The sequence below is a fragment of the Monodelphis domestica genome, chromosome X (assembly GCF_027887165.1).
Source record: "Monodelphis domestica isolate mMonDom1 chromosome X, mMonDom1.pri, whole genome shotgun sequence".
Lineage (NCBI taxonomy): Eukaryota > Metazoa > Chordata > Mammalia > Didelphimorphia > Didelphidae > Monodelphis > Monodelphis domestica.
Genome location: NC_077235.1, coordinates 9841754 through 9857536, shown reverse-complemented (window position 1 = coordinate 9857536; position 15783 = coordinate 9841754). Strand labels below are relative to the sequence as shown.

The 15783-nt window shown below is 39.7% G+C and overlaps 1 protein-coding gene across 4 annotated transcripts in view; it reads left to right on the top strand.

Moving 5' to 3' along the window:
* The first annotated feature begins 2250 nt into the window (after positions 1-2250).
* CENPI (centromere protein I) overlaps positions 2251-15783 on the top strand; it is a 60955-nt gene continuing 47422 nt past the window's right edge. For 2 of the 4 annotated variants that reach the window (XM_056809386.1, XM_001374644.5), the window contains exons 1-4: positions 2251-2536; positions 2753-3175; positions 4392-4576; positions 5364-5504. In XM_056809386.1, coding sequence (XP_056665364.1) covers positions 3060-3175; positions 4392-4576; positions 5364-5504 — 442 coding nt within the window. In that variant the 5' untranslated portion in view covers positions 2251-2536; positions 2753-3059. The remainder of the gene's footprint in view (positions 2537-2752; positions 3176-4391; positions 4577-5363; positions 5505-15783) is intronic. The other 2 variants (XM_007507786.3, XM_056809385.1) reach the window with 2 other exon arrangements.

The window sequence follows — 15783 nt, the reverse complement described above, 5'->3', positions numbered from 1 at the left end:
CTCTCAGATATAAGGAGATTAGGTGGTTTGTCTAGGGCGACACAACTAAGTATCTGAGGCTGAATCTGAACTTGGGTATTTCTGACTCCAAGTGAAACAATCTATGGCGCCACCTATAAATCACAAACATTGCTACAGAAGTCTCTATTTTAGTCAGTCAAAAAGTATTTAAGAACCTACTCTCCAACAAAGAACTGTGCTAGGCACAGTGGTATATAATTTCAAAGAGTGAAACAATTCCTACCTGCAAGGATCTCATATTATTTTTATAATTTTATTTTTATTTTCAGTTCCAAATTCTTTAGCTCTTTTCTACTCTTGCCCTGTCCATTGAGAAGGAAAGGACTATAATACCCATTATACATTTGAATGAAAAACATATTTTTGCATTAGTCATAGTCCAAAAGGGGGGGAAAAAAACACAAGAAAGAAAAAAAATGCCTCAATCTGCACTCCTAAATCCATCTGTTCTCTATGTAGAGATGAAGTGTATTTTTCATCAGTTCTTTGGAATTGTAGTGGATCATAATATTGATCAGAATTACCAAGTTTTTCACAGTGGATTATCTTTACAATATGGCTTTTACTGTGTAACTTGTTCTCCTAGTTCTGCTTACTTTACTTTGTATCCGTTCATATAGATTTTTCTGAAACCATCTCCTTCATCATTTCTTGCTACACAATAGTATTCTATCACATTCATATGCCTTAATTAGTTTAACCATTCCCCAACTAATGAGCATTTCCTGAGTCTTCAATTCTTTAATACCACAAAAGGGATCTCACATTTTAATGGGAGAGACAGCAAACAGAAAGAAATATATACACAGAGTGTCCCCAAAGTCTTAGGGCAGTTTTAGGCTTTAATTAAGTTACCTAAATAAATAAATAAAACTGCACAAAGACTTTTGAAACACCCTGCACATCATAATATATACAAAGCAGTATAATATATACCAATTCATAAATACAAAATAGTTAAACACAAATAGTTTGAGAGAGAGGGCACTAACATTTGAAGGGATGAGAAAAGCCCCTCCTGAAGAAGGAGGAGAGAGACTTTTTTCACAAGGGGAAGTGCATTTAAGGCATGAGGGATAACCTCTGCAGAGACATGGATATGGGAGATGGAGTGCCATGTCCAAAGAATAGGGGGCAAAAGCCAGTTTGGCTAGATTTCAGAGTATAAGAGGGTCAGTAATGTTCATTGTGTTTGGGTCAGGTTGTGCTACTGTTCAGTTGTGCCTGACTCTTCGTGACCCATTTGGGGTTCTTTTTAGAACCCTTCCCTTCTGTCTTGGAGTCAATACTGTAGATTGGCTCCAAGGCAGAAGAGTGGTAAGGACTAGGCAATGGAGTAAAGTGACTTGCCCAGGGTCACCTAGCTGGGAAGTGTCTGAGGCCAAATTTGAACCCAGGACCTCTCCTCTCTAGGCCTGACTCTCAATCCACTGAGATACCCAACTGCCCCCTTACTTGGGGTCTTCTTGGTCAAGATACTTGAGGAGTTTGCCATTTCCTTCTTCAGCTCACTTTACAGACGAGGAAACTGAGGTAAACAGGATGAAGTGGCTTAGCTGGGTCACCTAGTTCTTAAGTGTCTGAGGCCTGATTTGGCCCTGGGATGATGAGTCTTTTTGACTCTAGGTCCTGCGCTCTGTGCACTGTGCCATCTTTCAGCCCAGGCTAGATGGTGAAGGATGGTAAAAGCTATTCAGAGGTGGTTTCTATTTTATGTTAGGGACAACAGGAAGTATCTGGAATCGATTGAGCTAGTGGCAAGGCCAGCTATGTACTTAAGGAAGATTACAGCAGTCAGTAGGTAGTGAAAGACCTGAGCTAGGTGACCAATTAGAAGGCTATTGCAATAATCTAGGCAAGAGCTAACGGGTCTGAACTAAGGTAGTGGCTAAGTAGAGAGCAGGGTTTGGAAACACAGCAAGGTTTGACAATTTATTCCGTGTGTGTGTTGGTGGGGGGGGGGGGGGAATAATGCGTTCTGCTTGAGAGATTTTGAGTTACTTATTACCCCAAGATCCCCTCGGAAATGTCCAAAATATTACACTCCAAACGAACCAAGGAAAGTTAGTGCTCGTCCGGCACTACGTGAGCATTCGAAAAACCGCGCTAGTTGAGCCTCAACAAATCAGTCAAAAGCCGGCTGAGCTTCAACCAATCAGAGACCAGCAACTTACCCGTCAGGCGTTCTCTCTGCAAAAGGGATACAGCTTCAAATCGACTTCTGCGCCTGCGCATAAGTCTAAGTGAACCAGAGCGCGCTCCTTCGCTCGCTCTGCCCTTCGGGAGGCCTGTTTGGATGTTCGCGCTTGCGCAGGGCGGGGCTCCCATTTTCGAACTGGAAAGTCAGCGCGGGAATCATTCCTGGGGCTGTCGGGGCTAGCGTTTGGCCTCAGGTGAGCTAGCCCTGGCTTCCCGTTAGGCTGCCGCCTCGGGAGGGTGCACTTACAGAGGGAAGCTGTTTCCCACGGTGGGAGGAAGGCCTTTTGAGCGGCGAGGGAAAGACAAACGGTCTGAGGTGAAGGCACCCCTCCCCACCCCCAACCCCCGTGCTTGTGGTGGGCTGACGTGCTCTCCTGTCATGTGACCTTTACGCTTCCCCCCCTGCACGTTCGCGCCCCTCCCCTCGCGCTTGCTGTTGTCCCTCCCCTAGGGCTCGGCCGCCCCCTTGGGGTCTGGTTGCTCTCTAGTGTTTTGTTACTTGAGCTGAGTCCCCACACCTTCTGCTTTGCAGGCTTTTCGGGTCAGGTGGGCGAAGGGCCACCAGACTTCCGGTCGCACCCCAGCCGTGCGCCCAGAAAGTATTGGATTTGGAGACCGAGGAGCTCTCTCGCCGAACTGCTGACCGACCGATCTGTCTCCCACCTCTGCTTTCTCGCGCCTTATCTGCCCCTCGTGGGCAGTCAGGTAGTGCTGGCCTGAAATCAGGAAGACCCGAGTTCAAATTTGCCCCAGCCACTTTCAAGCTGGGTGACCCTGGGCAAGTCACTTTACAGTGTTTGCCTCAGCTTCCTCCACTGGAAAATGAGCTGGAGAGGGAAATGGCAAACCTCCCCTATAATTCTGCCGAGGGATCCTCAGATGTGGTCCCAGAGAGCCCTTCACCTGAGAGGTCAACGCCAACAACTGAACAACAAATGTCTCCCACATGCTTCCAGTACGTCCCCTCTTTATTAATGCCTTGTATGTACTTTTTTCATCTAAGATTTAGGACAGGCACCAGGTCCTGCTTTTCCTGATCCCCTCAGTAGCTCTGCACCCACCTCCTGAAAAGTAGCTTTACTTCCGCCTACACTCTCCCTCTCCCTCCTGGCTGTTAGTTCCCTGGCACCTCTCCTTAGCATTAGAAAGTTTTCCTATTGGGGGTTCCCTTTATGAAGCTATAGATCTTTAAAACATTTTGTGTTAACTTATCTGTATACTTATTCTTTCCCCCACCAAAGTCTCCAGGACCCGGTACAGCCTGTAACACTGTAAATGTTTTTCAAGAAAAGCTTGTTGAGTCAGATTGATTCAGAAAGCTATATTGGTGTCCAAGGAAAATCACAGTGCCTCACTTTCCCTCCTCTGTGAAAGGGGGTTAGACTAAGTGCCCTACTATAATAATAGCTCACATTTACATAGCTTTTTGAAGTGCTTTACATGTATTATTTAATCTTCACTACAACTCTGTAAGGTAGGTCCTGTTGTCTCCACTTTACAGATGAAGAAACAGACCAAGGGAGGTTAAGTGACTTTCCCAAGGTTTACAGTGAAGGAAGTGCCTGAGGTAGGGTTTGAACTCAGGTCTTCTAGACTATGAGTCCAACTCTCCTCTGAATCACCTACCTGCCTCTAAAACCATTATCCTAAATCCCTTATCCTGAGCCTTCTCTCTGTAAAATGGAAATGATAACCCTTATATTGCCTGTCTAATCCTTAAAACACAATTTAATAGTTGTTGCCTGTTCAAAGGTCATGCAGTTATGCAAGTATTAATTAGTTATGGGTCTGAGAAAAGTAAAGATGTCACTGAGAGTCTGCTCTAACTACTAGTTTTGCTTTTTAACTAGGAAGTTGTACCTAAGCAGATTGTGGGAGATGGTAGAAAAACAGAAAACTTTGAGAATAAATTCAGAAAGTGTATCCTCATGCTTGTACATGATACTTGTGGATTCTTTTTCACGACGTTTGCATTGCTGAGATTGTCTGTACTATTAACCAACCCTCAGTTGATGGAGAACTCAGTATACTGATTTCCTTACAGAACCTCTATTTAGGCCATAGCCTTTTTGATATAGTTAACCTGTGTTCTTTGTTGATTGGGGCTGTCTCATCATAACAAAAAAGAACATTCAACTTTCAAAGGTTATTGCACACTTGTTTCCCTATAGAACTTCTATGGTGATGTCATCTCAGGAGACTAGTTTATCACCAGTTATTCCTATTATACAATGTGATCGTTCAGCATGGAAAATGAGACAAAATGAAAGTGGCTTAGGGCCCGCCAACCTACAATATGGACTTGGTGATGGGAAGGAAGAATTTAATGAGCATGCAGCTCTGCAACAAGCATTCAGTAAGTATCTTAGACTCCCTACTGTGAACCATAAATCCTTCCCCAACTCTCCCACATTTCTTTATTTTCTTTTGTTTGATAGGCTTTAATCACTATATAAAAACCATTTTTCAGCGAAGGTGGTTTTAGTCCTCTTAAAGCATAGCTGTTTCTTTCAATATAGTATAGCAAAGAAAACACTGAATTTGGAATATATTATTATTTGGGCAATCTTTGCTTTGGGAGAAGCCTCGGTTTCCTCATTGGCAAAATTAAAAAGTTGAATTGGATCATTTCTAAGGACCTCTGCAGCACTATTATTTAACTGCTTCCCCTTACTTGTTGGCTTCAAATTAGAGTGAAATTATTTTGTTATAAGTTTGTGGGAGGTTTTCATGCTCAACTATTGTTCTTTTCCTGGAGGTTAGTGCTACCCTTTAATCCAGATATGATACCTCTGATGGCTGCTTTTGTTATTTTGTAATATATTTTACTATACGTCTTTTGTAACAAAAGTTCAATGCAGAATTCTTCTGGATACAGATGTGACAGTCATAGTAAGAACAGAATTTATCAGCACAGTCGGGAGAAGCCAAATGGATAAAGTTAAGATTACTAACATTCTTAACTTTTCAGTTTTCCCAGCTTAAAAGTATGGTTGTTATTAAGTATACTAAAAATATAAGGATTTTTAGGGGATTCACCTTTATGGATCTGGCCTCATGAAAAAGTCCCAGATTGCAACTGTGCAATGGATGACTATTCAGAATAATATTTGGTTTTAAGAGTTTCCCTTTCAATTTTCTAGATTACATCAGGAAAGCAACGAAAAAAGAGTCAACCTTGGAAAAACACTTGCAGACTGTGGAAGATATTGCTTGGAAGTCTGGGCTAGGTCCTAAAGACATTGACACGCTGTTGGAGGTGGTACTGAGTAGCCCACTCAGAGGTATGTAGGAGTGGAACCGTTTTCTGATTAATTTTCTAATGTTTAAGTTATCTCCACTCTATAATATTGTGTTCTTTGGCTTGCATTTCATTGTTTTCCACTTTGTGATAAAATAGGGATTTCTAGTGTTGAAATTATAAAGTGACTGTGCACCTATGAACCCCATCTCGGCTACTGATAGTTATGCCCTTCATCTTGCCATTACCCACAAATGTACTACCTTCACATTTAGGAATTTTAAAATACCCTTAATTGACCATGATCTATAGACTTTTCACCTTTCCCTCTATCTTCCCTTATAGAATCTCACTCTTCACCTGTGCCATGACCTCTAGCCCCTTTTTTCTCGTTTTTCTCTCCTAGGCCATCTCCCCTGCACAAGCCACTCCTTTTCCCTGTATTGGTTCATCTCAGCAAACCAATTCAGTTCTCCATTGTCATTCTCTCTTGAATCCCCAGCCCTCTTATATTGATGATCACTCTCTGTCAAGCCTCAGCCTTGGATTGCTCCCACCATTCACTGACTTCAGTCCAATGAACAGTGCTGCTGAATGAAGGTGGAAAAAAAATCACACACCCATTCTAACTTGATCCACTATAAATATATGTGACACAGCCTCTACTGGATCCTTATTACTGCTAGGTAATCCTACTGTACCTCCCTAAGCAACTCTATTCCATTCTAAACCTTTTCATCTTTCTTTTAGCCTCCCACAGCTCCCTTGTCATCTTACTCTCTTAGCTGAGAACCTTGCACATATTTTACAGAAAAAATGGAGGCCATTTTCCATGAGTTCCCTCTCCTCCTCTCTTCCTTATCTCTTATTGCTCATGAGCCTTCTGCCACTATCTCCTCTTTCACCTGTGTCTCCCTCCTTACCAAGGCTAACCCCTCTACTTGTTTAAGACATTCCATTCCATCCTTGTTCCAGCAGATGTTATCTTCATTCTCTCACTTATTTTCAATCTCTCCTTGTCTACTGGCTCATTTCCTACTGCCTACTAACATGCCCATGTCTCCACCGTCCTGGAAAGAAAAACCCTCACTTGATCCTCCATCCCTGCTAAATATTATCTTATATTTCTTCTACCCTTTGTGGCTACAACTTGTTTAAAAGGCCACCTACAGTAGATGCCTCTGCTTTCTCTGCTCTCACTCTCTTAATCTCTTTTAGTCTGGCTTCCAACCTTATCATTCCACTGAAACAGCTCTCTCCAAACTCACCACTTTGTAAATTTCTCCATTCATTGGCCTTTCCTCAATCCTCATTTTCCTTGACCTTTCTGCAGCTTTTGACACTATTGATTACTCTCCTCCTTGATAATTAGTTCTCTGCTCTCTAGGTGTTTGGGTGCCACTCTTTCCTTGTTCTCTTACCTATCAGACTGCTGCTTTGCTGGACCATCTTCATGTTTTCCCATAAATTCACTCTAGCAGGTCTACCCATTGTGTTGAGGATAGGGGAGAGTTTCTGTGTGTAGCTTTGGGTAGATCTTTTAAAATTTCATGATTAACAGTTCAGCCTGTCTTGCTTTTTTCTTTCTTTTCTTGGATATTACTATGTTATTGACCCTCCTCCTTTTCCAGTTATATGTTTCCTTTATGGTATCTCTGCATCTCTATTGCCCTTTGGGTCACTGGCAGTTTTGTATTTTCAGAAATTGTGTGGTTCTATGATTATTTTTTTTTTTTAGTTTTAGGGACCTTTAGAAATGCTGTGGTTTCCCAATTACATCTCTTCCTACTCAATTTCTAGTCAGTTTTTGGCCTCATTTGTTGTCCAGCTAATAGATCAACTCAGGGGGCTTCCAATCCCAGTGCAGATGGCAGCTAGACAACAAGTCTTCTTCCTCTTGTTGACTGTTTTTCTGTGGGGATTTTAAAGAGTTTTGATCTTTTTTGAGTGGTTGTGAATTTTGGCTGAGGAATTCTTATAACAATTTGGTGCTTAATGCAATCATTGTAATGTGATTTGAAAACCAAAGAATTTAGAGGCCCTTAGTGTCTCTAGGAAGTCAGTCTCTTCCTTTGGAACAGCTTCCATAATGGTAGTGAAGACCTTTTCTCAGCTTTTAGTTCCTTTACCAATGTTTTGCTTCTGATTGTACAAAGTTATCTTTGTAGCTGCATCTGTCAAGGACTCCTGTGTAATCTTTTCATGTACACAGGAAACACCTTCTTTGGAGGAAGGCTTTAAGGCTACATTTTACTTCCCAAGGTCAAATGTAAAATATAATCAATATAACCAGTAAACACAGTGACTTCTTGTACTCTTTATCATTTGATAAATTTTGTTTAATTTTTAGCATAATGGATAGCAAAAGCCAGAACCAAAAATCTCCAGAACAATAGATTGAGACAGCACCTCAGAGTGATTGTAAATGATCAGGCTTCTGTTATTTACCACTTTGTTAAAAGAACCAAGACTCTATAGCTTTAATTTGAACAAGTCGGTACCAGTGCTGTCCAGTTGAGTTTTAGTATTCTTTCATGTTGTCTTCACATAACAGTAGTTAGTAGCTGTGGCTCTTTTTTTCTACTTTCTTCACTTTTCAGTATTTCCTAGGAGTCTTCCATAGTGGGGTCACTAGGGATGAACATTTGAGTAACTCTTACTTTAGAATTACATATTGCTTGTAGATGAGCAGACCAGCTCATAATCCACTTGCCTGAATTAATGTGCTTGTTTTTCCATATCCCTACCAACAATTAATTTTTTACTCTTTTGTCATCTTTGCTGACTTGATGCCTCAGAGTCACATTTAACTGACATCTCTTTGCTTGTTAGCAATTGGAACATTTAATTCAAATGGCCATTTGTAATTTGTTTCTTTTGAGAAAAGTTTGTATTTTTACTACTTAACTATTGGAGAAGGGCTCTTAATATTACATAGAGACTAGACCTGTGGTTTCATTGGCATAGTGAGCTTCTGGGCAAAGAAACTCCCTCAACCAAAGCAATTGTTGTCTTTGCTGCCGATAGTTTCAGAGAGTTGCCTAGAGGTTAAGTACTTTGTCCAGGATCACAAAGTCACTGTGAATCAGAAGCAATACTTGGCATCCTGTCTTTAATGCCAGACCTCTATCCACTGTATCATGCTTCCTCATTTAATGTTATATAGTGGTCTCAATTTCCAATAGATCTTGAAATAAGTGTAAGATGAATGGATGAAAAAGCATTTAAGCGCTTACTGTTTGCCAAACACTGTGCTAAGATTTGGGGATACAAAGAGAAGTCAGTGCCTGCTCTCAAGAAGCTCTCATTCTCATGGGACGATAATGCATAGTGGAGATTCTAGCTGCAAGTCAGATGGAAAGACCCCAGTGCATCAGCCCTGTACATGGTAATTTTTTTTTTAATATAAAAACCCTTACCTTCTGTCTTAGAATCACTCCTATATGTTGGTTCCAAAGCAGTAGAGTGGTAAGGGGTGGGCAGTGGGGGTTAAGTGACTTGCCTCGAGTCACACAGCTGGGAAGTATCTGAGGTCACATTTGAACCCAGGTATTCCTATCTCCAGGCCTGACTCTCTCTCCACTGAGCTGCCTAGCTGCCCCCATAATGCATCTTTTTTAGTGTCATTTCTATTGATAAAACCTTATCTATTGACCATGCCAAGGACTTCAATGGGAAGAACTTTCTTTTCTGGGCCCATAGTAGCTTTGTCTTAGCCAGGTTGAATCTCTACAAAAGTCTCTGGATAAAGTCTATAGTGCGCAGGCTGTGGATGCAGGATCTTTGGTGAGGAAGGATTATATTGCTTTTCCCAGGGCTTTGGAGTTCACATGTCTGTAGGTGACAATTGGTAGTGGTGGTTCCTTAGATAGCAGGCCACTTCTCCAGATTTTTTTTTCCCAGTATATTTTGTTCAAGCATCTTCTATTCTCTATACCTTTTGTTCATCTGTGTGACCAAAGCTGTGGTTTGCCTGTTCCTCTCTCATTTTTTATTAAGAATACCCTTGTTACACATGTAGATTATTATCATAGAAAAGTTTCATATGATGGTCCTGATGTCCCTTTGGCCCTTTTTCTGATACCCTAGAAATCAGTGCCTCAGTGCCTCTGAAGCTGGATCACATAGCACATTGGGTTCCAAGTTGTTAAGAGACCAAAGGAGGTAATTCCACTGTCGTCAGTGATGAAAATAGATTAGAGAAATGTTGGCAGATTTATTTGACTTTTTCTATCTGTCATCCTTCCACTTTCCTTCATAAATATCCTTCGGATGATCTGGCTTATTGTCACATTCCAGACTTTATGCCAACTCCTTTTCTTTTTCTACGTTTCTTTTGATGTTCATAGTCTTCCATACAAACACTCCCACGAGACTTTGCAAATCTCTTAATATTCTAAGGCCTCTGCTTATATAAGTTGATTGAGCTATTCTGGTTGCACACAGTCTCTTCTCATCTTTACCTTGCAGTTTCATATTAACCTTGACCTTTTGTTCTACCTAGTTTATTTGACTGACAACAGCTGATTAGAAAGTGACTCCCATGTAGATAATCAGCTATTTCCTGTAAGATTATAATTAGTTTCATATTTTTGTAGCAATGATTGTTACTTACATCTAAATATTTGTGAATCTCACAAGTGAATGAAAAAGTGTTTCTTAAGCTCTGTGTGCCAGGCACTGTGCCAAGCACAGGGAATACAAAAACAAAAATTAAGAAAGACCTTGCCTTCAAGGAGCTCACATTCTAATAGGAACAAACCACATTAGGCTATTTTGGTTTGGAAAGTTATTGGAATGATAAGTAGAACCATGAGGGAAAAAATTGACACAGTAATAGTGGCAGTATTATTTGGATTATGGTTCTAGATAGAAGACTTCATACTAAATAAGCAAGAAGCTTCTGAGTAATCTATAAGACTTTTTACCTCTCTCATTTCTTAATCCTGAACTCTGTTCTTCACTATGTTTTTGGCTAGCCTTTGTACCCCCCTTTGATTTGAAGTTGCTAAGCATCAAATGTATTTGATGAACCTAGCTGTTCTTGTCAAGTTCATCTTAGAAATTCTCTTCATCCTTCACAGCAGATATTGGTATAGAAGTTAGAGTTATGTTCAGGATGGCCTTTTTCCTTATTATGAGCTCTGCTAGGCTAGATGTGAAATATGCCAGAAATCTCTTGTTGCTTTTGGGCACATGATAAAACCATCTCCTCCATTTGCTTCTTGAAGTAGAACCTGTGAGCCTTCTTTCTTTTTTTTTTTTTAATTTTATAGTATTTTATTTGATCATTTCCATGCATTTTTCATTAAAGACAAAGATCATTTTCTTTTCCTCCCTCCCACCCCCCGTGGCCGACATGTGATTCCACTGGTATCATATGTGTTCTTGACTTGAACCCATTGCCATGTTGTTAGTATTTGCATCAGAGTGTTCGCTCCGAGTCTTTCCTCTGTCATGTCCCCTCAGCCATTGTAGTCAGGCAGTTGCTTTTCCTTGGTGTTTCTATTCCCTCAGTTTGTCCTCTGCTTTTGGATAGTGTTTTTTTCTCCTTGATCCCTGCAGATTGTGCAGGGACATTACACCACCACTAATGGAGAAGTCCATTACGTTCGATGATACCACAGTGTGTTTGTCTCTGTGTACAATGTTCTCCTGGTTCTGCTCCTCTCGCTCTGCATCACTTCCTGGAGGTTGTTCCAGTCTCCATGGAATTCCTCCACTTTATTATTCCTTTTTGCACAATAGTATTCCATCACCAACATATACCACAATTTGTTCACCCATTCCCCAATTGATGGGCATCCCCTCATTTTCCAATTTTTGGCCACCACAAAGAGCGCAGCTATGAATATTTTTGTACAAGTCTTTTTGTCCATTATCTCTTTGGGGTACAAACCCAGCAGTGCTATGGCTGGATCAAAGGGTAGACATTCTTTTATCGCCCTTTGTGCATAGTTCCAAATTGCCCTCCAGAATGGCTGGATCAGTTCACAACTCCACCAGCAATGAATTAATGTCCCTACTTTGCCACATCCCCTCCAGCATTCATTACTTTCCATAACTGTCATGTTAGCCAATCTGCTAGGTGTGAGGTGATACCTCAGAGTTGTTTTGATTTGCATCTCTCTGATTATAAGAGATGTGGAGCACTTCTCCATGTGCTTATTAATAGTTTTGATTTCTTTATCTGAAAACTGTCTATCCATGTCCCTTGCCCATTTATCAATTGGGGAATGGCTTGATTTTTTGTACAATTGATTTAGCTCTTTATAAATTTGAGTAATTAAACCTTTGTCAGAGGTTTTTATGAAGATTTTTTCCCAACTTGTTGTTTTCCTTCTGATTTTAGTTACATTTCTTTTGTTTGTACAAAAGCCTTTTAATTTGATGTAGTCGAAATTATTTATTTTACATTTTGTGATTCTCTCTATGTCTTGCTTGGTTTTAAAGTCTTTCCCTTCCCAAAGGTCTGACATGTATACTATTCTGTGTTTACCCAATTTACTTATGGTTTCCTTCTTTATGTTTAAGTCTTTCACCCATTTTGAATTTATCTTGGTGTAGGGTGTGAGGTGTTGATCAATTCCTAATCTCTCCCACACTGTCTTCCAATTTTCCCAGCAGTTCTTATCAAATAGTGAATTTTTGTCCCAAGACCTGGGATCTTTGGGTTTATCGTATACTATCTGGCTGAGGTCGCTTTCCCCCAGTCTATTCCACTGATCCTCCTTTCTGTCTCTTAGCCAGTACCAAATTGTTTTGATGACTGCTGCTTTGTAATATAGTTTGAGGTCTGGGACTGCTAGGCCCCCCTCATTAGTGTTTTTTTTTCATTATTTCCCTGGATATCCTTGATCTTTTGTTATTCCAAATGAACTTTGTTATGCTTTTTTCCAAATCAGTAAAGAAATTTTTTGGGAGTTCCATGGGTATGGCACTAAATAGATAAATAAGTTTGGGCAGGATAGTCATTTTTATTATGTTGGCTCGTCCTACCCATGAGCAGTTAATGTTTTTCCAATTGCTCAAGTCTAGTTTTAGTTGTGTGGCAAGTGTTTTGTAGTTGTGTTCATATAGTTCCTGTGTTTGTCTTGGGAGGTAGATTCCTAGGTATTTTATTTTGTCTAAGGTGATTTTGAATGGGATTTCTCTTTCTAGTTTTTGCTGCTGAGCTGTGTTGGAGATATATAGAAAAGCTGATGACTTATGTGGGTTTATTTTGTATCCTGCAACTTTGCTAAAGTTGTTGATTATTTCAATTAGCTTTTTGGTTGAATCTCTAGGATTCTTTAAGTAGACCATCATGTCATCTGCAAAAAGTGATGAGCCTTCTTTCCACTTAGCTGCAACTTCATTTCCATATTTGGTTTCATTTACAGTGAGAATGCCAGTATTTTAAAAATTACTCTTTTTTTTTTTACTCTGAACTTAAATACAATGGACAGTTCTGTATACATAGCAGAATAGAAAAAGAAGATTGTGCTTGAAACTGTAAATTTATTTTAAGAAGGTCAATACTGATACTATTGCTATGGCCAAAGAATTTTTCTCTTTCTTAGGTAGGCTAACTCTCAGACAACAGACAAGGTCTGTCACTGGAAATGTTTTCCAAGCCTTACTCTTCTGGAGGTGGCCCCTTGTATCAAGGTCATTCTTAAAATATGATGCCTAGAATTATACAGAACACTTCAGATGTCGCATACCTAGGGTTGAGGAGAGCAGGAGTATCACCTCCTCTGACCTCTTGTAATACAGTGTAAGATCATAGTGACTTAATTCTTCTTCACACTTTGACATCTTGGATCCCTCCAGTAGTCAGTCTGGTGAAACCAAATATAAACAGATCTCTGCTCAGAATTAAGGGTTGTTACCTACATTCATAATTGAAGGAAAACCTACATTCTCGTTAGGACTTAGTTAAAATAAGGGTGTAAATTTTTTTTCCTGGCTAAGTTCAGGGATTCTCCCTAAAATATGTCCTTATTGAATCTCTACCCTAGGTTAAGAACTCTTAAATCTACCTCTTTTGGCTGTCCTATCAATCCCTTGACTTATTGGAGTTGTTTACTAAAAGACCCCAATCTTTTTCTGATCATTTGTTTAGCGATCTTGTATTTGTGAAGGTGATTTTTTTTAACCTAAGTATAAGACTTTCTATTACACCTATTAAATTCCATGTTGTCTGATTCAGCCCATTGTGCTAACTTGTTCTTTGGATTCAAATTTTGTCATGTGATCCTTTTCACTATTTTCTGTATGTGACTTTCCATTTCCTGTTTCTGTACCTTCACACAGGTTAACCCCCAGGCTTAGAATTCTCTTCCTCCTTACATTTTAACTCTTGGGGTCCCTGGTTTCTTTCAAGGCTCAAGTCAAGTGCCACCCCCTCCAAAAAGTCTTTTCTAATTTCCCTGCACTCCAGTTGATAATGCTCTTCCATTCCATCTTGAAATTATTGTGTCTATTTTCTGTATACTTAGCTGTGTACATATATTCTTGCCAGTAGGTCAGCTCTTTGGTGGCGAGGACTGTTTGGTTTTCTCTCTGTGTTCCTTGCAGTTGACAGTTAGTACAAGACAGCTCTCTGCATCTCCCTTAGTTCTCTGTGATCCTAAACATTCTTATTTCCTTTAGCTGTTGCTTAAATGTCATTGCCTCAAGGTGCTTTATAAACCTGGTGGCCTCCTTTGGATACTCTCTAGCTTTCCAACATCTTTCCTAAAATGTAGATGCCACATGTGGGGTGATGAGGGCAGAGTATAGCAGGACTCTTACTTCTCCAATTCTTGGAAGTGTGCTGCTGTTCAGAAGACAGTGATCACAGTGATTAACAAACCATATTCCTTGGCTACTGCAATACACTGTCAGCTCACACGGATATTGTAGTCCCATACAACCTCAGGATCTTTTCTCACATAGACTGTTAGCTAGCTATATATATACATCTCTCACCTTGTGCTTATAGAGTTTTTGAATGCAAGTATATGATTTGAAATTTAATAGGAGGAAATGGAACCATATCAGCTTCAGCCTAGTGTTCTAGTCTGTTATGATCTTTTTGCATCCTAACTCTATGTAGTGTGTTAGCCCTTCCAGTTGTGTGTCATCTGTAGACTTCATGTGCCTTCCATCTTTGCCTTTATCTGAGTCATTGATGAAAGTGTTGGACAGCTGGTAAGCTGTAAGCCCAGCCCAGCTAGACCCTTGGGCCATTCTTTTGGAGACTCTTCATTCTAAGTTGACATTGTTGAATTGTTCATTTTCTCTGACCATTCTCATTCACTTCCAAGTCTGTTTAATTTTACTATCATCTGTCCTACACCTCTCCATCAATAATAACATGAGAGCCTCACATTCTTCCTAGTTATATGCCCCTCGGTAAGCCACTTAACTAATTATCTAGCTGTTAACCACTCTTCTGTTTTGGAACCATTACTTAATATTGATTCTAAGACTGAAGGTAAGGGTTTAAAAAAAAGAATAGCATGAGAGACTTTCAAATTCTTTGCTAAAAACACTAGGTTGTGGAATACTATTGCATTGTAAGAAATGATGAGTAGGTTGGTTTTAGAAAAACATAGAAAGATTTGCAGAATGAAATGAACAGAACCAAGAGAGAATTATTTATAGTAGTAACCGCAATATTGCTCACAGAGAAACTGTGAATGAATGACTAAGCTATTCTGAAAAGCATGAACATTCCTATGAACCACAAAGGACTTATGAAGGAAGATGTTATCCACTTCCAGAGAAAGAATTGATAAATGGAAATACATATTATATGGTTCCATATATAATATCTATATCAAATGTTGGCCTTTACTAATGGGAGCATAGGAAAGAATTCCAAATGTAACCCCACCAAAAATGAAAAAAATACTAGGTAGCCTATATTGATACCATTCTCCTAATAATACCAGATGAATAGCCTTCTCAAAAAAAGGAAAAAGAGAGGAGGAAAGAAGGAAGAAGTTAATCTAGCATGACTTGTTCTTTTTTTTTTTTAATCCTTTCTCGGGGATTTTTTTTCCTTTTTATTTTTTCCTTATTTTTATTTTTTTCTGGGTTACACATGTATTATCATGCAAAACAGATTTCCATATTATTCATTTTTGTAAGTGAAAAATCATATAAAACCAAAACCCTAAATCATATGCCTGAATAAACAAGTGATAAATTGTATGTTTTCATCTGCATTTCTATTCCATCAGTTCTTTCCCTAGAGGTGTTTAGCATTTCTTTTTCATAAGTTCCTCAAAATGATCCTGGATCATTGTATTGTTATTAGTAGCTATCACATTCTGCAGTATTTTTGTTAC